This window comes from Andrographis paniculata, unplaced genomic scaffold, assembly GCF_009805555.1.
Source record: "Andrographis paniculata isolate CXL003 unplaced genomic scaffold, ASM980555v1 Contig14END, whole genome shotgun sequence".
Classification (NCBI taxonomy): domain Eukaryota; kingdom Viridiplantae; phylum Streptophyta; class Magnoliopsida; order Lamiales; family Acanthaceae; genus Andrographis; species Andrographis paniculata.
The window spans coordinates 1,272,724-1,298,501 of record NW_026137424.1 but is presented as its reverse complement, the minus strand read 5'-3'; the positions used below and the strand labels follow the sequence as shown (position 1 = coordinate 1,298,501).

The following is a 25,778-nucleotide window of genomic DNA, read 5'->3' as shown; positions in this document are numbered from 1 at the left end:
TTTTTTACTTCTTCTGTTTCACATTTTGTGTTCGGTTTGTAAATATAAAAATTTAGGTAAAATATACTCTCTTCGTCCCAAATACCGTGCAATATTTGTGTTTGATACGAGAATTTAGGTGGGGAAAGAGAAATGATTATTTATTTTTTTTAGTTGAACGATGTGATGGAATAAAGTGAAGTATATATTAATATATATATATAAATATTATTAATTATTTCTAAATTTGGAAATGTTGCAGTGAGTTTGAAAAAAAAAAAATGAAATATTGCAGGGTGTTTGATACGGAGAGAATAATTAATAATGAATTAAAAAGTGTATGGTAATAATAATTATTGTATAATAAAATTAATTATAAGTTAAAATTAAAATAATTCAATAGTATAATTAAGATTAAAACAATTATAAAATTTAAAATGCGATTAAAGTGTATAATTATATATATTTTTTTAAAAAAGTACAAATAAGGTGAGATATATGAAAATAAAAATATTGAACGAAAAATGTGGGACGGAGATAATATTTTTTATTCTATTATAAGATTAATTTTATATTTAAAATATTACATTAATATCAAATTTCTATCTTATTATATAATTATTTAAGTTTAAAGTTTTATTATGTAAATTCAAATCCAAAAAATCAAATCCACAAACAAACATACCTTTTGTTTTTGTTATATTATGATGATTCATGAATAATAAAAATTATAAATTAAATACTTGTCTAATGTAATATAAAATCTAAATAAATACTACTTGGTTTGAGACATATTTCCTGTGATTGTTGTGTGTTTGTTTGTAGGATTTTGTCAAAATCCTATTATTCATCCAAAATTTTTTTCCCAAAAACATCAAATCAAACACCTATTTTTCATTTTTTATATTATACTAAAAATCAATTTTACATTCAAAACTTCACATCAACACCTATTTATATCACATCATATAACTATTCAAATTCAAAATTTTTACTATTCAAATCCCAATCCAAAACCCTATGTTATGTTAATATAAATAATGTGACGTATGTAATAATCTTATGTGCATGCAATCAACACTCTAAAATTTAGCACAATAACCAAATTTGATCTAGTATAGTATTTTGGGTTTGTTTGCCATAACATTTTCTTTTCAACAAGATCACAAAAATCAACATTCAACAAAAAATATTATTTTTCTATTATCAATACATTTTTTTTTATATCACATAATTTTTTTTTTCAAATCAAAACACTAAACAAATCATTTGATTTGATATAAATAAATACCATCTCCGCCCAATTTGAAAATAAACATATACTTTTGACACATGTTTAAAAAATAATAATATTTTAATTGTAATGGATAGTTAAAAGTAATTGAAAGACAATTTTATCATTACTTTTTGTATAAAAATAAAGATGTAATGATAAAATATTACTTTTTGTATAAAAGTAAAAATGTAATGATAAAATATAAGTATTTGGAAAATATATATATATTTTCGAAATAATTATTTTGTAATTGAAAAAAAAAAAAAAAAAAAAACCATACCTTGCTCCCCCTTTAACCCCCACTTAAGAGACTAGATGTATATTACTCATCCAATACACCAATTGACGAGGCTCAAAAGTCACTAAAGTGGACTAAGTAAGAGTAGGAACTCCTAGCCAGATCATTTGTCACAATAAGTCAGAAATCTCATTGTCAAATGATAACAAAAAATGTGATGCATTGTCAGAAAGATATGCCAAGTTCTACAACAGAAATCACTCTCCAATGGCAAGGGAACAAAATATTGACCTGATGAAGTCACATTGCTTCGAAAAAGGGGTTAGCCACTTCGATATCAATTACAATAGTGTCTAAAGTGCCTGCAAAAATAGGCACAACGATGAGGAATTACTCAATAAATACTTAAGAAAACAATCACGCGACTTTGACTTTCAACTATAATATTCAAATAAGACGAGAACCTCATACTGAAATGAGAATAATAGCTCAACAACCGAATCATATGCTAGATGGAATACATAAATATGCTTGCGTTGTATATCTTAAATAGAGCCCTACAACCAAGTGATAATATTTTCGAATTTTTCCAAGACTTTGAGGAACTCTTGGAGAACTCAAGAGATAGGAAGGAACAATAAGATTTCTTTGCACCGACAGACAATTAGTTGCAGTTCGCGTTTTCAACCCAATAATGAAAAGGGCATCTCGAGTATACATTTTGAAGGTCTTTCCAACTATTCCAAGAGCAACACCAAAGATCATTTGAATACTAAATAGTAACGCCAGGATCTACAACATTTCAAAGTTCAAATTATTCCAGAATGATACATACTAAATAGACGAAGAAAATATGTTAGGATTATGTTACAATTTACATAGTAAACTACACTTGGCATTCAATCATATCTAGTGTAGATATGTATGTACATACATAAACATTAGACTTTATTCTTTTGAAGTTTGATTTAAGTCTTTATGTACGGCCATCACATTTCCTTATAAGCATATGTTATTTTCTCACACAAAATATCATATCCAACTACCATTCAAAACAAAAATCAAAATAAAAACACAAAAGCAAACTTTAAAAGAATGCACAGCAATACAATTCCATCTAATTATATATTTAAAAAAGATAAAGAAAAAGAAAAAAAAAAAAAAGAAGAGATTATTGAGGAGATGAAGGATCTAAAACAAGAGAGCAAAATGAGAAATTGAGATGCCTGTGTGATTAACCATGTGCAGAGCATATTTAATTTTTTTTTTTCATTGGATTAATTATAAAAAGAACCCAAGACTATGAAAATATCATCTAAATTACAAAACTTGTGGTGTAACTAATGATTACTCCAAATCACATCTTTAAATGACACAAATGTAAATAAACTCACCTAAACTTCTTAATAACTACTGCATTTGTCCTAATTTGTTTGCTAGTATTTCTATTTTGAGATGTTTCAAAATATTTGTAACTTTCTTTATCCCCATTTTCCTCTTTTACCCCTAACAATACAATTTACAAAATCACCACAAAAAATAAGAACAAAATGGTCAAAAACTATCAAAATTATACAATTTAAAAAGCCATGCAAAAACAAAAAACTAGCAATTAATTTGTGACGGTGGTAGTATAATATAGCTCTTTGCATCATATCAATGCTCATTATTTCAAGTTGGTTATGATCACCTATCATTTTCTTTATAATTTATAATAACTCACAGAGTTGTTAGAATTAACAAAAGCATGTAAGCAATTTAACATAGATGTTTCATGTATCTCAAATTAAATTTAATAATTGGCACATTCATGCAAATTTAAATCATCGCCTAAGATAAGGGCGATATTTAAATACTCACTTCTCATTGGCCTAAAAGTTTAGGGTTAGATTGTTTGGCATTTCATACAGTACAAACACTATACATCTCAAAATTATCTCAAAAAATTTCCTCAAGATAGAATCCACCTACAATCTGCTATTTCTATCTCCTAAAACTATAATATATTTGATCACACATAGATATAAATATGAAAATTTCCATATTAATATATTTCAATTTTTATATTACCTACACTTCCTCGTATCTAACATAATAAATACTTCGAACCAAAGACACAAAACAAACATACCTCTATTGTAAATCAAATATAGCTCAATACTTAAACAAACATCTCATCACCTCATTCAAAATTAAAAATCCCCCCAAAACTCAAAAACCATCTGAGATTCCAAACATACATCGATAACTTTATCCAATAAAATTCACGCGCAATGAAAACAAACAGAGCAGGCAGAATAGTAACTCAAAAAACCTGAACATGAAAAAGACAATGAAATTTGAGTCTATTTCAACATAAAGCTCATGAGTTGGTAAGAACAAGCATGAACAATCAGTGATCATCATTTAATACCTCATTTAACAATCACGAAAACCATACACAACAATTGATGCTTGAAGTTCCCGATCCACTTTGAAGTGAGCATGAAAGAATCTTTTGATCTGCGGGTTAAAAATCCAGTATGCAACCACATCAATCTAAGAATCAGGGAAGAATCCTTACACATTCACAGCACCAAAAAGATAAGAAAAAAGGAGATGCTTGAATGTCAGACCTCAGAGAAATTATGTGAGTGTAGGAACTCCTTGAGTAGATTTTCTTGCGAATCAAATAATACAATGTGGCTAGGTCGAGTCCAATTTTGTGCAAATCTTGTTGCAAAGTCTAAAGGGTTGGCTAGAAATTGGTCAGACTCATCCATTGTTACCCTTTCTTCGCTGCGTACAAATTTGATAAATAAATATGAGCCAGATATCGTTTAAACAATATATCCAAACATTCAAGTGTTTCTGCTAAGGATGAACATGGACGAAAACCCTTGATTAGATAAATGCCCTAGATTCATAGCCACATTTCGTGAATAGGATAGAATAATTCATGTGTATAACACTTTACACTTCAGTTCAATGTTTGGACCATGTTTACAATGCATTTCAGATAAATGTATAATATTATCCAACATAATCATGTGTATCTTTAATATGTAAGGTCCTAATCAATCCTAGGTCAGGCTATTAATGTGCTAATTTGTGCTTATATTATGAGATAGTGAGAAATGAATTATGCGTGTAGGGAGGAGTACCTTGGAGTACAATCCAGGAAACACATAGGAATGTTTTGGTGTAAAGTTGAATAGTATGGTGTTGCATGGCAAGGTGTTAGAAAGAGGATATGATTGATCGTATTTTCTTTGTCTCGAACAGCCTCAGAGAGGTAGTTCATGACATCTTCGGCTCCTCTCTGGGTTAAATAGAACGCATACACAAAAATATCAAAGGCATATATATGTATATTACTGATTTTGACACATACATATACATAAATAAATGATAAAGCAGTATAACTACAATGCAGTATTTATACTATATATTTTGATAAACTTATAAAAAGAAAAATAAAAAAATAAAAGAAAATAAAATAAAATAGACCAGAATACCCCATCAAACAAAACGTTAAAAGAACCTCCTATTGTTTTTGTACTGCAAATTACCTTTCTTCAAGGAGTTGGTTATTTTTTATTTTAGACATAGCATAAAAGGATTAATCGGTTATCATTAGAAGTTGAAATAGACAAAATTCAATTCAAATACAATTTGAAAGAAGTAGGATTCAAAATCCTTTCATTTCTAATAGTGTGTTACTTTGTGTTTTTATATGTACGTATTTTTTATGTTAAGTATGAGTAATCGTATTAGTAATGTAAAAAGTAATATTTTGTATTGAGTTGTTGACTTTTTGTGAGTAGATAAATATATGTTGTGTTAATGTGTGTCTATATTGTATTTTTTTTTTTCGTAATATTTATGGGGCATTGTGCCATCAAAAAATTGTTGGGTGAACGAAAGTATGTTTGTTACTATTCAATTCTCTAGTTCGTCTCACAATTACTTTCTAGAACTGGTGTAAGCAATACATGCAGTAAGAGATTCATGCATCTCATTTTTATTATTTTCTCAAAGAATAAAATGAGTAAATAAAGCCATCATACACATAATCCCAATTAGCACATAAAAGATTTCATATTTAATAGGAACAATTCAACGTTTACCCTACCTATTCTTATATTTAATAATTATTTAAAATTTAGAAGCAAAGTGATCAAATAGGAATAACACTATAAAACATACTATAAAATAAAAAAAGAAAATACAAATTAAATTTAAACAAAGTGGGGAAAGAAAGAAATTAAGCCTTTAGTTATAATATACTCCTTTTGTCATCAAAATTTATTTCACTTTTCATGCAGATGAATAAAGAAATTCATGACACGATGAATAAAGAAGATGAATATAGAAATTCATGCTACATCAAGATCATGAATTGCAAGAGAAGAGTAACCTTGTACCTGATGAACCATACTCATATATATTGCCATTGGAGCATTTGTGACAAGCAAGAATAAGAGTGCCATTTTCAGCTTGCGAGAGTGCTTGACACGATAGCCCACACCTCCATTCACTTTCTTTTTTGCGAGCTCACATTGTCCAAGTTCAGATAATGAATATCCGGAAAACATTAGTGCTATAGGAAGCACGGGAAGAACGAACCTGATATTTTGAGTCTGAAGATAATGAGAGGTATTAAAAGACAATGTACTAAAAGCACTGTATATAGACATATTGTGCACACAAACTAAAAGTAAGCAAAGCACCTGAATTCTTTGTGGCCAAGAAGACTATATACTCCCAAAACCCATGCAATTAAACCAGCAAGCTTCCACTCTTTCGATTCAACAATGCCAGCTATGGAAAATGGTATGAATGTAAAAAGCATGACGGTAAATCCTTGGGTCATGTACCAATGCCATGGATGCGTCCCGTAATAGTCTCCACCAGAGGAAAAGAAATTGAACTTCATGAAATTAAGAGGGACAACGACCCATGACCCGTATAATAGATAATCCAATAAGAATGTGAGACCAAGCACAAGCGCCCTGATACATGCATTTGGAGGATACAATATGTATTCCAGATTTCAGAACACATGTACAGTGAATCAGACGAAATAAGAAGTAAAATTATGATCCAAATTCCAATGGATAAATAAAAGCCAAAAAGTAAAATAAGATTCAGAAAAGAAATTAAAACCATGGTCCACAGAGAAAATGCTGCCAATAGGCATCTTCTAGTAAGGTATTAGAAAAGGAAACAATGAAGAATAAAGAATTCATTAATTGCTATAGTTACATGTCAAGAATGTTAAGCACTGATCCAATAGCCCCGAAGACAAGTAAAATATATAAGAGGATAAAATTGCACTTTCATTGTCATAAAATTTAATATTATTACTATTATTGTTATTATTATTAATATTTTAACTAACTACATTAGTAGATCAAATTTTTAGTAATTTCATATTTTATTATTTAGGTTTCAAGGCATTAAATATTCATGGGACACATGTTGCATGAGACACACCGCAGTCAGGTATATTAGATTTCATGTCATACTTCTTTTGTTAATCTGAAAACCTAAGAAATCTATTGGACTAAAGTTACTAGACATAACTATCCTAGCAATAAACTTTGAACAATAAGATAAAAATGAACTATGTCATAGAAATAAATTGCTTGCAGAACCTACAGTAAAGTTTTTCCAAATAAGGGAAATAAGCAAAAGAAACAGCAAGAAGAAAACATAAGGGGCAGTTGACTTACTAACCCAATTGGAACCACTTCAAGACAAACAAATTTTAGCTTGTTGCGTGTCGTGAACAGCTCTAGAATGCCAATATAAATCCATGTGATCGCGCTTGTTGGCCGGATAGCACATGCTACAGCTGCTGCCAACAATGCACAATATCTATAACCTGATGGAACTGCACTTGGAGACGGTCTCAAGCAGGGCCAATAGTATAAACTAACAAGCGTTAAAACTGTCTCCAAACTATTTGACAATGTTCGATTGATGCAGAAAAACATGAACCAGTTGGTTAGCTGCGCAAATAACTGCAACAGAGTTAAGTAACTACAAAATGTTATCTATTCATCAATCAAATAAGCAATAAGAAAACCATAAAACTGTCGAGGGAAAGTTCAACGGAAGAAAAGAAAAAGGCATTGTATATGCAGTGTAAGGATACAGCCCAAATTGCAGAACTATCTCCAAACAAAACACGCGAAAGTTTGTACAGGTACAGATCACCTATGGCAGAAATCATGGACTGGAATAACCGTGGAGCTCTTATCTGTGGAAGACGATAAAAATTGACACATATTCATATTGCAAAAACATAACACTGCTACTCAAACAATACATCATAATCAATCTATAAAATTGCATAAATAATTATTCAAGAAATAAAAACATTGTGTCTTTTCATTACATAGGATCACAATAGTAAACTAATAAATTAATCAAATTCTAATCATATCATTCCTCCAAATTCTGACACAGCAAAATCTGAAGAAAAATCCTAAAGAAACACATATCACAAAAAAATTTGTACTAAATATATCAAAGAACAAATGCAGTTTTAGTCCAACAATGAGCTAGTATGTGCAATATTAGTCCCATAATATATATATATATATATATATGCAAAAATTGGTTCCATGTCGAATGAATTCAAGCAAAATTCATCTTTCTATTATAATTTTAACGAACATTAAATACGACCATGTACATACCCATGGCCATGACAATGTATCTCAAGTCTTAGTCGTGTTACTTGTTACATGGCCATGTGTCTAAGAACACGGTCGTATATGTCAAAACAACAGTCATGGTACTTAATACATAGCCGTATATTAAGTAGCATGGTAGCACTGTCAAGTTTTTTAGATATGCATTCTTTTATTAAGAAACATGGCTGTGTTTTTTAAATGGACAATCATGTATAAATAACATGGTCGTACGACGTCTTTATTGCACAGATGCTCCCATAATTCGTCTTTAATGCACAGATGCTCCCATAATTCGTTTGAAATAGAACCGATTGTATGTATACATACATACATACATATATATATATATATAAAGATCATGGGACTACTAGTTTTGCTCAGGCCCACTGAACTAAAATTGCAATTAAAAGATTGTTTTTTCCAAAAACAAATCATCGACACTCTCCTCAGCAAAGAAAAGCAAGAAACACACGATTACCATGAACCAAGGAGAATCCAGTCGGAGAAATGCCAGAGCTTTATAAAGAGCTGCAAACAGAAGCGGATGCAAGTAACTCCTTATACCTTTTCTCCATTCCCACGTCAAATGACCATACCTGAAATATCAAATTTCATTTAAAAATAATAATAATAATACTAATAATAACAAAAAGAACAAAAATGGGAAAGATTAGCAGAGCCTGGCTTAGAACGAAACTGCTAATGTTCGCATCTCCCCTCACCCAAATGCAATGCGATGGGCTACTTCAAGTGCCTGCCAGTGCTCGTCCGGGTTGAAATATGTTTGCACAAGCAACGAATTAATCATTCGCATAGCCAAACACAGGGCGAATACTCTAGCCAGAGATGGGGAAGAATCATCGAGCTTAGGGCTTTGGGAATTAAATTCGTTGCCTCTATCACCGTCGGACGGCGATTCGATTGGAGCGGTTCTCCTGCGTAACATTCCCTCAACTTCCAACTTCCAACTTCCAACTTCCAGAGTCCTGCGCCGCGATGCGATCGGAAGGGGCGATTTTGGGTGAACATTCAGAAGCTAATCAAGTCGGGTCAGAATAGACTTGACATCCAGTTCCGAACCGCCGGTTGGTTCAAACCGAAATCGATCCAACGGTTCGGTTTCGGCTTAGCCGCGAACCGCTGATTTACGTTTGAACCGGCGGTTTGGAAAGAAAAAAACCTGGTTCGGCTGCGGCGGACCACTAGAGGAGAAGGAAAGAAGAAGAAACGAAAAGATTGAGAAAGAAAGAAGAAGATGGGGAAAAACCTTCTGCGGCTGCCGCCGCGGCGGCGGCGGCGGCGGCGGCTAAGGGGATGTATCAGCCATTAGGCAAAATTGTATTTATAAATTATCTTATAATACAAATAATTATATATTAAAGACTATGATAACTAATTATTTTGATTAAAATTTAAAATTTTAAAATAAAATTAAAATGTATAATTAATTTTTTTAAAAAAAAATAAATAAAAATAAAAAACTTGGCATGATAAGTGAGATTGTATTTTATAATAATAATATATTTATAATTAAAATTATTATCTACACCATATTATTATTAAATTGTTATAAAAGTAAAAATAATTTTAATATTATTAATAATAAGTCATTATTAATATATAGAATACTAATAATAATATAATACTCCCTTCATCCCAAAACTATAACTTTGGTTGTGTTGGATATTGGATTTAAGAAATATTGATATTATATTAACAATATGAGTAAAAACTTCTTTGCCATTGTGAGTATTAGTGTAATAATAGTGACAATTGTTTAATAATAATAAAAAAATAAGAGTACTTTTATAGTGATAATTGTTATTTATGAAAATAAGACTATTGCTTTTTTAGACGAACAAATATAGTAAATATGATTATTGTACTGGGACGGAGGGAGTATTATTTTTATATTTATATTTTATAATTTTTTATTATATAGGTATATTTAATGTAAATTATTTTATTTTTTAATACATTGATATTTTATAATTTATTTTTATTTATTTTAATCTAAAATTTAATTAATTACTTACTTAAATTTATTATTTTAATTATTTTTATATAGTAATAATTTAATTAATTATGATTTATAAAATGTTTATACAATAAAAATTCTAAATATATATTTAAATAAAATTAAAAAATTAAAATCAAAATTAATTATTTATGAATAAAATTTAAATTTTAAAAAATAGGGAATAAAAAAAAAATATTTAAAATAAACATACATAAAATGACCGTTCAAATTGTAACCGTTTGTTTTAATATCGTAAATGAAATATTCATTCAGAATGTTTGATTTTGATTTGATATTTTAAAAAATTATAACCGACGATTTATAACAGTAATAGTAACTGACGGTTTGAACCATTTGAACAAGTTTACTCTAAGCTAATCAAGTTGGATCGGATTAAATATAAATTTTTTAAATTGAAATAGATATATATATATATTTATATATATTAAAAAGTTAATATTATTTATTTATTTATTTAAAAATATGTATAATTTCTTTATTTATCATTAATATAGTATTATTTTATTTATTTTGATTGTTTACAATTAATATATTTTAATTTAATAAAAATAATTTATATATATATTATATGGCTTCGGCTACCGCTGCCGAATAATATTCAATATACTAACAAACAACAAATAGGTTTACTATTGATTGTACATTATTTGTATTAATATAATACAAATATAATACATCATATATAATAATTGATTTTAGTATATAATATACCCTTATATAACACAAGTTGTAATTATAAACAAATATGACATGACTTTATTATAAACCGTACATACTCTATGTAACAAAGACAAACTGTTTCTATATCTTCTGTCTGTTATTTTAAAAAATCAACATCGTAATCGTTTACATAATCTATATATATAGGTTTATTTAGGACAAATTTTTACTTAAAAAAAATATATTCATTGACTTATTTATTCAGTCTCAAATAGAAATAAATAAAATGCCCATATTGTGGCTTTTTTTAAAAAATACATCTCCATTAATTCTAAAATAAAGTTTGTGTAATTTTTTTCTATTATAATAATAAAAAAAAATTCTTCTAAAAATAACTGGTTTTATTATTATTTTTTTCTTACCTAAAATCACTGTGTTTGCTCTAATGGGATTCACCAAATTCGATCCGAATTTAAAGTGTGTTTCTTTTGAGATAGTTAAAAAAAAATTGAGTTTGAGTTTAAGCTTAGAGTAGATCTGAATTTTAAAATAAGTTCGAATCTTTGTGTTATTTAGGTTTGTAGGTTGAAAATAAGAAAAAAATAAGCATGAGTGTGCAAAATAGATGGAATTCGACGTTCTTGATGTATGATATTGCTTTATCTTTGAAGAAAACATTTACTTGTTTTGAAAAAATAAATAGAGATTATAAATTCAGTCTTTTATAAAGTGATTGAAAAGTGGTGAGGTTAATGCGTAATTACTTGAAAGATTCTATGATGCTACTTGTAATTATGGCAGAAGCAATTTTCTTACATTCAATATTTTTTATTTGTATATGCGATTTGCGAATTCGAATGAAACAGTAAAAATCGAGTAACGTTAGTTTTTTAAGTGAAATAACTATCCCTAAAATAAGGTTTGAAGAATATTGAGAGGAATGTTCTTTGTTGTTGTAAATTGCAATAGTACTTGACCCAATCTTTAAGCATGCATTGGTATAATATGATTATAAAAAAAATCTATGGAAAAAATAAAACAAGTTATAAAAATATGATCCAAATAACATTGAATAATTTGTTCATTGAGTTTGAAGGTGATCTTACTTATACTTTTCAAGACACATAGACAACTTTGAGGGGAAACATTGTGAGCACATGAACTATAATTGCAAGAAGAAATATACATTGCGAGATTTTCATAGTTGGCATAAAATTGCTCATTTATCTACTTTATTTTTTGTCTAGAAGCCTGAATAAAATCCGAATAGCATGTCTTTCCTAAAACAAATTATTTTAATATGTAGAATTAGTGAAAAACAAATACTCCAAAATTTTCTATTCCTAAAAAAATTGTAAGTGACATTCTTGAATGAGTGATCGATGAAAATCATACTTGTTTGATTCCTTATATTCTTAAAACATTCGTAATAATTGGTAACAAAAAAAAAGTTATTATTTATAATATTCAAATACTTAAATTTAAAAAAGATTGATTTAAGAATTTGAAACATACAATTTTTATGCAATGATATTTTTCAAGGCATATTGAAAAATATTCAGACACTTGTTCAAAATTTAAAAGTTCAAAAATTAACATGATCTTTGAGGTTTATAGTATATTCACTTATCTTAAATTTTATTGTTTTTAAATGGTTAAAGACCAATAAAAATGTAATTATGACATATATTTACACATTTTCCGCAATTTGACTAATTACCCGTATACTAACTAATATTATTCTGAACAAAATTTGATGGGTGTTAAATATTTACTTAGATACCCAAAAGTATGTAATTTATTTAAAGTCATAAAGTCTTTTACATAATCAACTTTGTTTGAAAATATCACTAAAATTGATATTTTTTAATACTACGAGTACACTTTTGTTATAATTGTATTACTCCAAAAGTGCAAAAGTGTAGGTGACTGAACTTTTTGTGTTATAATGCTTGAGGATAGAGTTGGAGATGTTGTCTTCTTTTGTCCCCTAGATTTGAGTGGCGAAATTCTAGTTTTTTAAGCTGTAGTTTGAAATTTTATTGAAACAATTCTTAATAAGGATGTTGTGACGGATTAGAGTTAATGATCGAATAACAAAAAAAAAAAACGTAAAGAAGACACAAATTTACGTGATTCATCGACAACGTGTTGGCTATATCTACGAGCATGAACATATAACATATTTCATTGAGGATGGCTAGGTTTTTGTATCCCTAAGTCTATCTAAATAAATCAAGAGAATACATCAAACGGACTCAACCCAATGCCAACTCCAAAGCCCCGTGAAGACTCGGCAAAGTGGCAAATTAGATTCAAAGCAATTAGCAATGGATGCTTAATCGATGTAACCTTTAGAGTCACTAAAAATGTTCTACGTTTGTATGAATCTTGTTATGTTTGAAATTTTTATAGTTTGTTTTGATATTTAAAATATGGTCATTCTAAAATCTATTTCGAATTGTTGTATTATTCTATTTGGGGTTTTTATTCTTTAATTTGACGAGTTTGTGTATTTAAAATTCTATTTAGTCTATATCTTTAGCATTATAATATATTATATTATTAGTTAGATGATATTTTTTATATTTAAATTGCAAGCAATGTTTGATTAAATTCAATTAATGAAATTTTACATATATTTGTGGGAATTATGTATTGATCTTAATGCAGATCTGAACAGATTCTTAGAAAGGTATCATATAATCGAATCCAACCGGATCGAATCCGGTGAACATTTTTTAAGTTCTCGCATATTGGAATAAAATATCTGTAGTTGCAAAATAAAATTAATCTCTGCAGTCATTTAGTAATCAGTTAGAGTTTGAAAGTTTCTCCTAGTCAATATTCTGTTCCTATTTTTGTGTTTTTTTTTTATCAATACTCATTATGTAGGCTATTTAAAGCTAAGTTCTTCTTACGAAATAAGATTGATCTTGGTTCTGGAATTCGAATGCAGTGTTCTTCTTTAATCCATCAATTGGTATCAGAGAAAATATTCTAAATACATTACACTTTAGTGAACAACATACAAGTGGTTGAGGGATGGCGATTGACTCAAGCAACTTCCAAAATCCTTGTGTACCGAAGTTCGATGAAGACAATGATCATTGGATTTTGGTCATGGAAAACTTGCTTCGATCAAAAGAATATTGGAGTGTGGTCGAAGGAAGATATACGGAACCGGGATCCGAAGAGCTGACAACCATTCAACAGAAGGCCTTGGATGAAGCCAAGCTCAAAGACTTGAAGGCACAAAACTATTTTTTTCAAGCTCTTGATAAGACTATCTTGAAGACTATCACCCATAAGGCAACGGCGAAGAAGCTATAGAATTCAATGAAAGCTAAGTACCAAAGAAGTGCAAGATTGAAAAGGACTCAGTTGCAACGGTTTCGAAGGAAGTTCGAAACCTTGGAGATGAAGACAGGAAAATCAGTGACTGATTATTTTGGACGAGTCATGATTGTTTCTAACGATATAAGAAATTGTGGAAAATATATGAATGATGTGAAGATCGTCGAAAAGATCCTTCGAACACTGACAAAAAATTTCAATTTTGTCATGTGTTCTATTGAGGAGTCGAAGGACATTGATAAATTGATGGTCGATGAGTTACAAAGTTCACTATTGATCCATGAACAAAAGGTGAGACAAAGTGAAAGTAATGAGCAAGTTTGAAAGGTTGAACATGGCTCCAGTCCTGGTCGTGGTCGAGGAAGAGCGAGTAATCGTGGGTGAGGAAGAGGAAGAGGGAGATCTGATTTCGATAAATCTCTCATTGAATGCTACATGTGTCAGAAGCTTGGATACTTTCAATACGAGTGTCCTATTGGGGAACGAAGAGCAACAAATTATGTTGAATTTAATGAAGGGGATGAATTGCTATTGATGGCCTATGTTGAGATAAATAATGCGAGTAAAGGGATATGGTTTCTTGACTCAGGTTGTTCTAACCATATGACAGGTTCAAATGAGTGGTTCGTTCAACTTGATGAAGGTTTTAGTCATATTGTCAAGCTAGGAAACAATTCAAGACTGACAGTCAAAGGCAAAGGAAATATTAGATTTGAGGCAGAATAATTCAAGCCATCATAGACGTTTACTTTGTACCTGAACTTATAACCAATATGTTGAGTTTTGGGCAACTACAAGAAAAAGGAATGACTTTCGTCATTACAACATGTGCATGCAAAGTATACCATCCACAAAAGGGTTGATTGTAGTCTCTCAAATGACAACTAACCGAATGTTTACAATATCTGCAACTATGAAACCGCCTTTAACTCGATGTTTCAAGGTCGATGATGAAGACACACAACTTTAGCACAGGCGCTATAGGCATGTAAACTGCCACACTATCAAGAGAATGCAACACAAGAACATGGTGAAAGGACTATCTCGAGTGAATGAGCAGACCAAAGTGTGTGAAGTATGCAACAATGGGAAACAACATCGAAAAACCATACCCAAGAAAAGTACATGGAGAGCATCTGAGAAGCTTTAGCTCATTCACATGGATCTTTGTGGGCCCATATCCTCTACCTTCTTAAGCGGCAAAAGGTACATCTTCGTACTTTTTGACGATTTTTTACGTAAAACGTGATTATATTTCCTTTCCGAATAGAATGAAGCATTTGAAATTTAAAGTGTTTAGGAATTTCAAGACTCTAGTAGAAAAGGAAACAGGAAAACCCATTTTCGGATTAAGAAGTGATAGGGGATGAGAATTCACATATAATGAGTTTAATCAATTCTGTGAATTACACGGGATTAAAAGGCAAGTAACTGCTGCTTACATTCCCTAAAAATGGTGTGGTCGAATGTAAGAATCGGACTATAATTAACATGGTTCGATGCTTTCTAGCAGAGATCGGAATGCCCAAATACTTTTGGGAGAAACAGCAAACTGGGCATGCCATGTACTAAACAGGTGTTTCACAAGTGCTCTTAATGACATGGTGCTGGAGGAATGCTGGAGTGGAATAAAGCCGAGTGTGGATTAATTTTGGGTGTTTGGTTGCATTGGGCATGTGCTCATACCCAAGGAACAAATAATTGAACTCGGTACTAGAAGCCATAAGTGTGTCCTCCTTGGGGTGACCTTTGAATCAAAGACATATAGATTATTTGATCCAATCTAGAGAAAGATAATAATAAGTCGAGATGTTATCTTTGACGAAGATTCAAAGTGGGATTGGAATGCAGATGAAGTTAATATAGGCAGCGAACAATTGGTTTGGGAAGAAGAATAAAAGCTAGCAACTGAAGATGTTCGGGATGAAGCAGAACCCCTGAATAACACTAAAGAAGGAATAGAAGATCATGAAGAACCTGAAAACACAACAAAATTAGCAAGAAAAGTTAGAAAAGAACCAATCTGGATGGGTGATTATCAAAGTGGAGAAGGCTTATCAAATGAGAATGAGGGTTTTGCGATGTTTAGTTCTCTTAACGATCCGGTAAACTTCGAGGAGGCTGTCAAAGAAGAAAAATGGGTGAAAGCAATGGAAAGTGAACTACAAGCCATTGAGAGAAACAAAACATGGGAACTTGTAGATTTACCCGAAGATGCAAAGATAATTGGAGTAAAATGGGTCTTCAAGACCAAGCTAAATGAGAATGGGGAAGTCGAAAAATACAAGGCCAGGTTGGTTGTAAAAGGATATGCCCAAAGGAAGGGAGTCGACTGCGATGAAGCGTTTGCACCGATGGCACGATAGGATACCATGCGAACACTGCTTGTTGTGGCTGCTCAAAGAAATTAGGTAGTATATCAGCTCGATGTGAAAAGTGCCTTCCTATATGGTAAACTTAAAGAGGTTGTGTACGTCAATCATCCACAATGGTTCGTTAAAATGGACGAAGAACACAAAGTTTATCGTTTAAATAAAGCCCTATATGGACTGAAACAGGCCCCAAGAGCTTGGTTCAGTCGAGTTGAGGGTTATTTTAAACGCGAAGGATTCACAAAGAGCAGCCACGATCACACCTTATTCATAAAAGACATAAGAGAAATGCTTATCATAGTGAGCCTTTATGTCGATCTAATTTACGTAGGAAATAACCATGCACTCTGTGAGAATTTTAAGAGATCAATGCAACAAAATTTTGAGATGACAGATATGGGCATGATGAGATTCTTCCTTGGTGTGGAAGTTTATCAAAACAATAAAGGAATTCACCTATGTCAGCGAAAGTACGCACGAGATGTACTTGAGAGATTTAGAATGTGGAATTGTAATCCAGTTAAGAATCCCATTGTTCCTGGAACAATTCTCCTGAAAGATGGAAAAAGGAACAAAAATTAGTGGGCAGCTTAATGTATCTCACAGTTACACATCCCGATCTAGTGTATGTGGCCTATTTGAAATCTAGGTTCATGGATAAACCGAGGGAAGAACACATGAAGATAGCAAAGAGGGTATTGAGGTATTTGAAGGGCACACTTAACTATGGTCTCTGGTATAAAAAGAATTCTTCCACTAAACTCAAGGCGTACACCGATAGCGACTATGCAAGAGACATTGAAGACAGAAGATGCACATCGGGCTATGTTTTTCTCTTAAGCGGAGCAACAACATGTTGGAGCTCAAGAAAGCAACCTATTGTTACATTGTCGTCAACGGAAGCTGAATATGTGGTTGCAACCTCGTGTGCATGCCACTGTATTTGAATACGAGGACTGCTCAATGATATCAAGGAAAAACAAAAATAAAAGTGAGTGTTTTGCGACAACAACTCAACTATCAAGCTGTCCAAAAATCCTGTGATGCACAAAAGGACTAAGCACATCGATGTTAGATACCATTACTTACGAGAGCTTGTGAATCAAAGAGTGGTGAAGTTAGTATTCTATGGTACTGAAGATCCAATTGCAGATATAATGTAAGCCATTGATGTTGGATGCATTCACCAAGCTGATGAGTTTACTTGGAGTTCAAGCACAAGAAGTTTAAACTAATGCTTCATGAAACATTTCAGTTTAAAGGGAGGAATTGTTTGAATAAAGTACCTGCAGTTGCAAAATAAAATTAATCTCTCAATATTATGTTCCTATTTTTATGTTTTCTGTATTAGTGCATTACTCATTAGGCTATTTAAAGCTAAGTCTTTCCTACAAAATAAGATTGATCTTGGTTTTGGAATTCGAGCGAAATGTTCTTATTTAATCCATCATCGCATTATTGAAACTTAATCTATGAAGTGAATTGAAAGGTCGGATTCAAATCTGAAAATTTAGAATTCGGATAGGATCCGACCCATTTACAAACATCTTTCTATATATTTTGTTTGTAAGTGTTCAATCCAAATTTTATAGTTCACTGTTGCTTTTTCCATTAAAAAATCAAATCAATTTCTATTTTAAATTTTTTATATTATATTTAAAATTAATTTAAAATTTTACATTAAACACTTATTTAAATTCAAAATTTTATTATTCAAAACCTCAAAATCCAACTCCAAAACCCATAAACAAACTAGACCCCAAAATGCGTGTAGGCTTATTCAATACATGCAATGGTACCCAACCAACAAGATTTAAAAACACCAATTCTTCATATGTACATTCATAATTAACTACATTCTTCTATTGCATATCTAACTTCCTAAATCATCTAAACAAACACAAATTTCCAAAGACATCAAATATTTCTAACACAACAAACTGTTAAATGAATGACATAAAATATTATTAAAAAGACCTAATCAATAATTTCTTGAGTATCCAAACCCTTTGTAGCTACAACAGCAGCAGCAATGTGTCTCATTACATCCACTTGAACCCTAAGTGAAGCAACATAATCTAGGGTTTCTTTAATCAAACAAACTTCATCCATGTCATGTCCACCCGGTACAAGTCCTTTAAGCACAAGGGTTCGATTCTTCACAACTTTTCGGGCCCGAAGGACCGATTTCATTCTCCGGGGTACCACTCTCCGCCTTGATTTCACCTTCTTACAAGCGCATGTTAGAATACCTCGAGTTCTTTGGAAATTCTTATTATTCTTACATTTATAATTGTTTGTCGAGACATTCTTGCTAATTTCCTCGCTTGTTAATATGTGTTTTTCCATTGTAGCACCGGCCATTGTTGCGCGGCTCCAATGAGTGGTCGGGTTTCTTGTGGAAGCAATGGCCATGTCCGCGGATAGTTTTATCGCTCTTTTCCTTTCCAAAATGGTCATTTTTGTTTTGAATTTGTTGTATATTTTGAGACAATTTAGCCATTTCTTGAGGAAATCTTGCTTTACAAATGCTGATGAATTATGCATTGATCTGCAGGTTGTTTTGGACACAATTGGAGAAAATTATGTTACCGATTCAATTCTTACACAAGATTCAAACAAATAATATAGACAAGAGCGTGAGCGTGCAACGAACAAACATAGAGCATTTTTATTCAATTTAGATTGTTTTCAATAAAAATATATTATTTTTTTATACAAAATATTTAAAAATAAAGAATAAATATATATTAATAACACTTACACAATTCTTGATTACTATCAACAAAAATTTTAAAAGATCATAAAAACAAAAAGAACAAAACAATAGTTTCTTCATATATTAACCCAAAAAATGTGAGGAAATTTTATTCAAATACAAATTAAATTACTCATTAGGCATTTTATTGCTTCACAAATCTAAAATCAGACTTTATTCAATACATCTTCTTCCCCAATATTTATTAAACTATATAGTGTCTGCTCTTTTGTGTTTTGATTTAAAGAGTGAATGATTTAATGTTGTGAGAAGAAATAATACTTCCTCCATTTCAAAACAATACTCTAATTTTCATAAATAATCGTATCATTATAAAATTATTTTTATTTTTTCATTATCATTATACATTATTTTTTACACAAATACACAAATATTTTAGTCTTTGACTATATACTTTAAACCAATTTTCAATATAATATTATTATTTCTTAATTAAATTTCATGCCGAATCCAAATGGTCTTATTATTTCGGGACAAAAGAGTATATTTTTATTAAAAGAAAATAATAACCGACTAATAAAAATACTGAAAATAAACTCCAAAGAAACAGACGTATAATTATAACGACTATTACAAAATTACAACCCACATATTTGAAATCGAAATCGAAACACTTGCAAATGTTTGGCTATCAACCTCAAAAACACATTGAAATAGTGAAAGTAACCATTTGAAATTTCGACAAGCTTAATCAAATTGTTATCATACATATATATATATATATATATAAATATCGATTCCAAAGGTTGAATGAAATTAGATAACAAAACTATATTGATACATATGATTATAAAAAACCTGCATACCTTGTCATGACAGAGCTGCAATTAACCTGTGAAGAAACTTCTGATAATCCAAAAACAAACAAAATTTCAGAGAGAGGGAGAGGTAGAGAGAGAGAGAGAGAGAAAGAGAGATGAATGATGAGAGGAGGAAATTGCAGAAGGGTAAGAGGGATCGGAAATCTATTTAATTTGAAGAATGAATGAAGGATGGGGCCATGGCCATGAATGGAAGACACAGCACATGCTGGCACATGCAGCTAACCCTAGCTAAAGGAAGAGGAGAGAATCTTCTACTTAATGCTTGCTTCTTTAATTTGAGGACAAACAGATATATACATATATATATATATATATATTATTACAAACACCTTATTTCCTCTCCACTCTCTTTCCAACCATATTATCCAAACCAGCCAAGAAGCATTAGTAATTTGCTGAGGGAGAAAAAAAACAAAAAAAACAAAAAGATTAAGATGTATTGTGGGGTTTGAGTTTTTATGTATGGATTTTGAAAATTAAAATCTTGAATTAAAATATTTGTTTAATATGATATTTATATTTAAAATTTATTTTTAAAATAATAACAAGAAATAAATGTTTAGTTTTATGTTTTTTTTTTCTTTACTTTTTTAAAAAAAAGTTGATGAATATTAAAAAGTTTAAGGTAAACTATTTTTCTAATGTAGTATGTAACCCATATTATTATTTTTAGAATTTTAAAGGGACTTTGTATAAAAACTGTTAGTTTCGCTTCTTTTTTTTTTTTTTTTTTTTTTTCAGAAATAATCTTTGGTTACCAAAATTGATGCACCGATAATGTGACTCGTCGATATTGATTTGGCGCTGACGTGTTAGACACATCAGCACCACTTGGGTGACAAGTGGATTAAAAAATATTCAATTTTTTTTTAAAAAATTCACTTGTCACCCATGTGACGCTGACACGATGCCAAATCAGCACCGGTAAGCCACATCATCGGTGATGTGTCAATTTCGGTGATGAAGGATCATTTCTTTTTAAAAAAAAAAAAATAATTGCATGACTATTTGCATATCGAGTTTATTTATAATTCTAAAATGATAATGGAAGTCAAAAGACTAAAAACAGTTTAACCAGAATTTTAAGAACCCAGAGCCTACAATCCCTTCCAAAATATTATCCAACAAATATAATACTTATATAATATAGGATGTAGGGTAAATTATATAACACTTTATTGTAATTTAGTAAAAATGTATAAAAACACCACGTTGTTTTATTTATGCTCTGAAACTCTTTTGTGTTAATGTAAAGTTTGCACGAAATACTTTTTTCGTCAAAAATTGATATTTGATTGTAAATAAAATAAATAAAATATCTTAAATAATTTTTTTAATAAAATAAATAAATTATTAATCCTTCATTTTATAGTTTTTTAGACAAACTATTATCTAATTTTTATAAAAAAAACTATAAAAACAAATGATTGATCAATTATTTGTTTATTTATTTTATTCAAAATATTTTTTAAAGATATTTTACGTGTTTTATTTATATAAAACTTGCATAAGTTATGTGTCTTTATTTAGAACCAAACATCAGTTTTGAACAAATGAAATATTTTGTGCAAACTTTTCAATTAACACAATAGAATTTCATTAACAAATAAAATACAAAGTGTTTTGTATATTTGTACGGAAATACAAAGTGTTATATAATTTACTCTATAGTGCATACAAACTCACATAGTATATAATATAGATATTCACATTCAATAATTTGAACGCACAAAATATTATTATTTTTTATATTACTAATGTTATCGTACCTAACACTAATAAAACTAAAAAAAAAGTACTTTCTCAAAATAGAACTCATTTATAATATTTTTTTTCTTTTTCCTTTCTAAATAAATATATTTATAGATATTTAAAATTTCATAACTTTTATAAAGCTTATTGATATTAATCATATATAAATAAATATTATATATAATCTTATTTTATTTTTTACAAAATAACATATTTATTTATATATATTTTACTAAAATATAATATTTAAACCACTTTCAAGCATATTCTAAATTTAAATTAATCAAATATACTACATTATATTTGAAATTCATCTCCAATACCATCTCATTGATCTTATTGTAAATAGGTCCTTCTAATTTTCATTTTTGGGTCGGAAAAGGTTTACGGCTAACTCAAAATCAAGTTCTCATCTTTACATTTTGTTCAGGGGATTGGATTGGATTTACATTATTTATTCAATTTTTTTTTTCCCAAAAACATCAAATCAAACACCTATTTTTCATTTGTTATATTATACTAAAAATCAATTTTACATTCAAAATATCACATCAACACATATTTATATCACATCATACAACTATTCAAATTCAAAATTTTTACTATTCAAATCCCTACTCAAAATCCAAACCCCCAAACAAACACACCCTTTGTATATTTTCCGGCCATCTTGCTCTACTACGCCTTTCCAATAGCGATGCTCCCTTGATTGATTGTTGTCGTATTATCTCTGGGGATACCACAAGCCATATTTCATTATGCAAAATAGGCGATTCTTTGACACAACTAGGCGTTTTTTTTTTTTTTATAAAAAATTCCACTTCAGTTTCGTATATATGTTTAACTATATATATAATATTTTCAAGAATATATGTCATTTTGATTTTTTTTACTATACTTTTTTTTATAAAAAAAATATACTACTGATTAGGGTCCGTTTGGATTGACTTAAAAAATAAAGAGAAGCCAGAAGCAGAAGCAGTTCGATTTTGTGTTTGGATAAATCATTATAAAAGCAGTTTTTCGAAAAAAAACTGTTTGGACGTTATATAGTTATATAGTTGAAATTGCTTTTAAACTGTTAAAATTATTTAAAAGGACATGCGGTTAATATAATAGTATTTTTCTATAACATTTTTATAATTTAATTTAAATTTTATTTAAAGATTTTAAATTAAAGTATAAAAATTGTACTTTTAAATTTTGATTATTTATATTTTAAAATTTTAATTTAAGGATAATATATCGATTAAACATAAAATTACAATATAATATTAAATAATTTGTATTTTATAATTTATTTTAAAATTTATAAATTATATTTAGTAATTTAAGTATAATTAAAAATTTTATATACTCTTATTTAAATTTTAAATTTTAATCCAAATATAATACATAAATTAACAATAATAAATTAATTATATTTTTTAATTTTTATTAAAATATAATATATATAAGTTATTTATTTTTATATTATATTATATTAACTTATTATATTTATTATTATTATTATTATTATTATTATTATTATTATTATTATTATTATTATTATTATTATTATTATTATTAAGGATAAATCAGTAATTTTAAATGAAAAATGCTTATGCTTATTTCAGAAGCTACCCCTATGAGCTTCTGAAAAAAGCACTTTTCAACTTAAAAAACCAATGCAAACAGGTGCAAATTGCTTTTTTTTTTTTAGAAGTAGAAGCCAAAAGCTCCTGCCAGAAGCCAATCCAAAGGGGCCTTAATCTCATAATATATTATGTCCAATTAATAGTTAAATACAAAACACACACAAATCAAACAAAGTTTAACACTACTTTGATTCTTTGAATAAAAAAAACTATATTCAACATTGTTGATCTTTGATGTTTTGGATGGACCTATAGAACGATGTCATCAATGGAAATCCGTCCATTCTATCGCATAAGCACTTGTGATCGAATTGAGAGAAGGGATTTAGCCATGTGACTGGTAAGCATTGTGGTAGAGCCAGAGTTATTTCATCGAGTGGGTTGAAAATTTTCGTTAAGTTCGTTCAGACATCATTATCATTTTCAACCGAATCAATGATAAAAATATGTATCTTGACATATTCAATCAACACAAAAATGATAGTTCAATAAAAAAAAATCTCTGAATCTGGCCAGGACATACAATCTATGTAGTTGGCAACATAATCGACACATACAACGAGAATAATTGCTCGAGGGGCTTAAGTTCCCCCGGACCCCATGTAGTTCTGTCACTATGCAAGTGTGAGAGCGAAAAATCCGAGTAAAAGAACATTGTATACATTTGGGATTACTTTTATTGTAAGTTCAAATTATTATTGTGCCTAGACTATGTTGCTGAATTGAGTTACCAACTTCTTATATATGTCTCATGATTCATTGTGTTGGTAGATGTGTGTGCCCCGAAAATCATATCAAGTATTAAAAAATTTAATTTTATATGTGAAACTTTCAGGTCTTTTCTGTCATACATGGTTTGTCTAGTGTGATTTGTCTTGTCGGACCAAGTTTGCAGACAATTAAGTTTAACCGAATATTTACCTAAAATGCATTCGTCGAGTAGTAGATGTGAATTCCCACATTATATGAAAAAAACTAATCTTACATGTGATATATAGTCTTAGTACCATTAGATCTACAATAATTAGAAAATTGAGGTGTGAATGATAATAACCATAAATATATTTTAAATAAATCAAAGAATTTTGTCGATTTTAATTTATATATATATATATTCATATTCAAAGATCTGTTATTCGAATTTGAATATTGATCATTATTAATCAAATACAAATTTTAAATTGTTACATTTGATTCAACACTTATAAATATATTGTTTGACATAAAATGTTTTTTTTTTTTTTTTTAAAAAAAGTAATTCACACATCTACTTAGGCTTCATTTGATTTGGCTTTTATGAAGGAGTTTTAACTTCTACTTCTAAAAAATTATTTTATGAATATTTGTATTGATTTATGTACTAAAATTAAAATAAGTTTTGAAACTGAAAGTACCTTAAAGATGAACTTCTGATATAAGCAAAAATATATTTCAGTTAAAATTATATTTTTATTCTTAATAATAATAATAATAATAATAATAATAATATAAAAATAGTTATTTTATATTTTAATAAAATTTAAAAATATAATTTGTAGTTTTATTCTTATTTTACATATTATACTTAAATTAAAATTAAAATGCTAAATTTAAAAATATAAATTTTTAATTGTACTAAAACCTTAAAATTATCAAATATAATTAATAAAATTTTAAAATAAATTATAAAAATACAAATAGTTTAACATTGGATTGCATTGTTTTAATTTCATCTTTTTTTTTAAAAAAAAGTTAAAATATAATTACCAAATTCAAAAATATTTCTATATTATATAATTTAATTTTTTAAATATAATTAATAAAATTTAAAATAAATTATGAAGGTTCTATAAAAATATAATTATATTAACAACATATTTTTAAAAGTAATTTTCACAGTTCAAAATTATTTTAAATTTTATTATATCCAAACACTTTTTTCAAAAAACAATTTTTATAAAGATTTATCCAATTACAAAATCAAACTAATCTAAATATCTATTCGAACACCAACTTATATTGACATAATTTAGCTAAGCCGTTCAGCTATACTTACTCTACCAATCAACAAAAATGGCTATTGTTGTCCCGTGGTCATTGGGTTAAATCCCCGACGCCTCAGGTCACCTGCCACATATGGTTCGCCTAATGTAACTTTTTCGTCGAACTTGGTTTGCAGGATATTAGATTCGGCCGAA

The 25,778-nt window shown here is 29.1% G+C and overlaps 2 protein-coding genes across 4 annotated transcripts; both read right to left on the bottom strand.

The window, feature by feature from the left end:
* Positions 1-1,597: 1,597 nt before the first annotated feature.
* LOC127259359 (mannosyltransferase APTG1) lies at positions 1,598-9,291 on the bottom strand. Of its 3 annotated transcripts, none has more exons than XM_051286653.1 (10): positions 8,902-9,290; positions 8,658-8,775; positions 7,636-7,740; positions 7,215-7,501; positions 6,206-6,487; positions 5,900-6,101; positions 4,637-4,794; positions 4,109-4,271; positions 3,907-3,995; positions 1,598-1,855 (listed from the first exon to the last, which is right to left on the bottom strand). In XM_051286653.1, the coding sequence occupies exons 1-9, from the start codon at positions 9,123-9,125 to the stop codon at positions 3,912-3,914; spliced, it is 1,623 nt and encodes a 540-aa protein (XP_051142610.1). In that variant the 5' UTR covers positions 9,126-9,290; the 3' UTR covers positions 1,598-1,855; positions 3,907-3,911. The 3 variants fall into 3 exon arrangements, with proteins under 3 accessions (XP_051142610.1, XP_051142628.1, XP_051142619.1); XM_051286671.1 differs by having other exon boundaries at positions 8,877-9,014; XM_051286662.1 differs by lacking the exon at positions 1,598-1,855 and adding an exon at positions 1,904-2,285 and having other exon boundaries at positions 8,902-9,291.
* A 9,050-nt stretch (positions 9,292-18,341) lies between these two features.
* LOC127258043 (transcription factor IBH1-like 1) lies at positions 18,342-20,524 on the bottom strand. The gene is made up of 2 exons (XM_051284686.1): positions 20,195-20,524; positions 18,342-19,160 (listed from the first exon to the last, which is right to left on the bottom strand). The coding sequence occupies exons 1-2, from the start codon at positions 20,200-20,202 to the stop codon at positions 18,587-18,589; spliced, it is 582 nt and encodes a 193-aa protein (XP_051140643.1). The 5' UTR covers positions 20,203-20,524; the 3' UTR covers positions 18,342-18,586.
* Positions 20,525-25,778: the final 5,254 nt, after the last annotated feature.

Bases quoted from the DNA above. Each gene is read 5' to 3' on its own strand.
- LOC127259359 (XM_051286662.1), bottom strand. From the start codon at position 9,125: ATGTTACGCAGGAGAACCGCTCCAATCGAATCGCCGTCCGACGGTGAT. The intron at 4,795-5,899 runs GTACAAGGTTAC...TATTTAACCCAG, and splicing joins ATATGAGTATGGTTCATCAG to AGAGGAGCCGAAGATGTCAT. The intron at 3,996-4,108 runs GTCTGACATTCA...TTTAACCCGCAG, and splicing joins ACTCACATAATTTCTCTGAG to ATCAAAAGATTCTTTCATGC.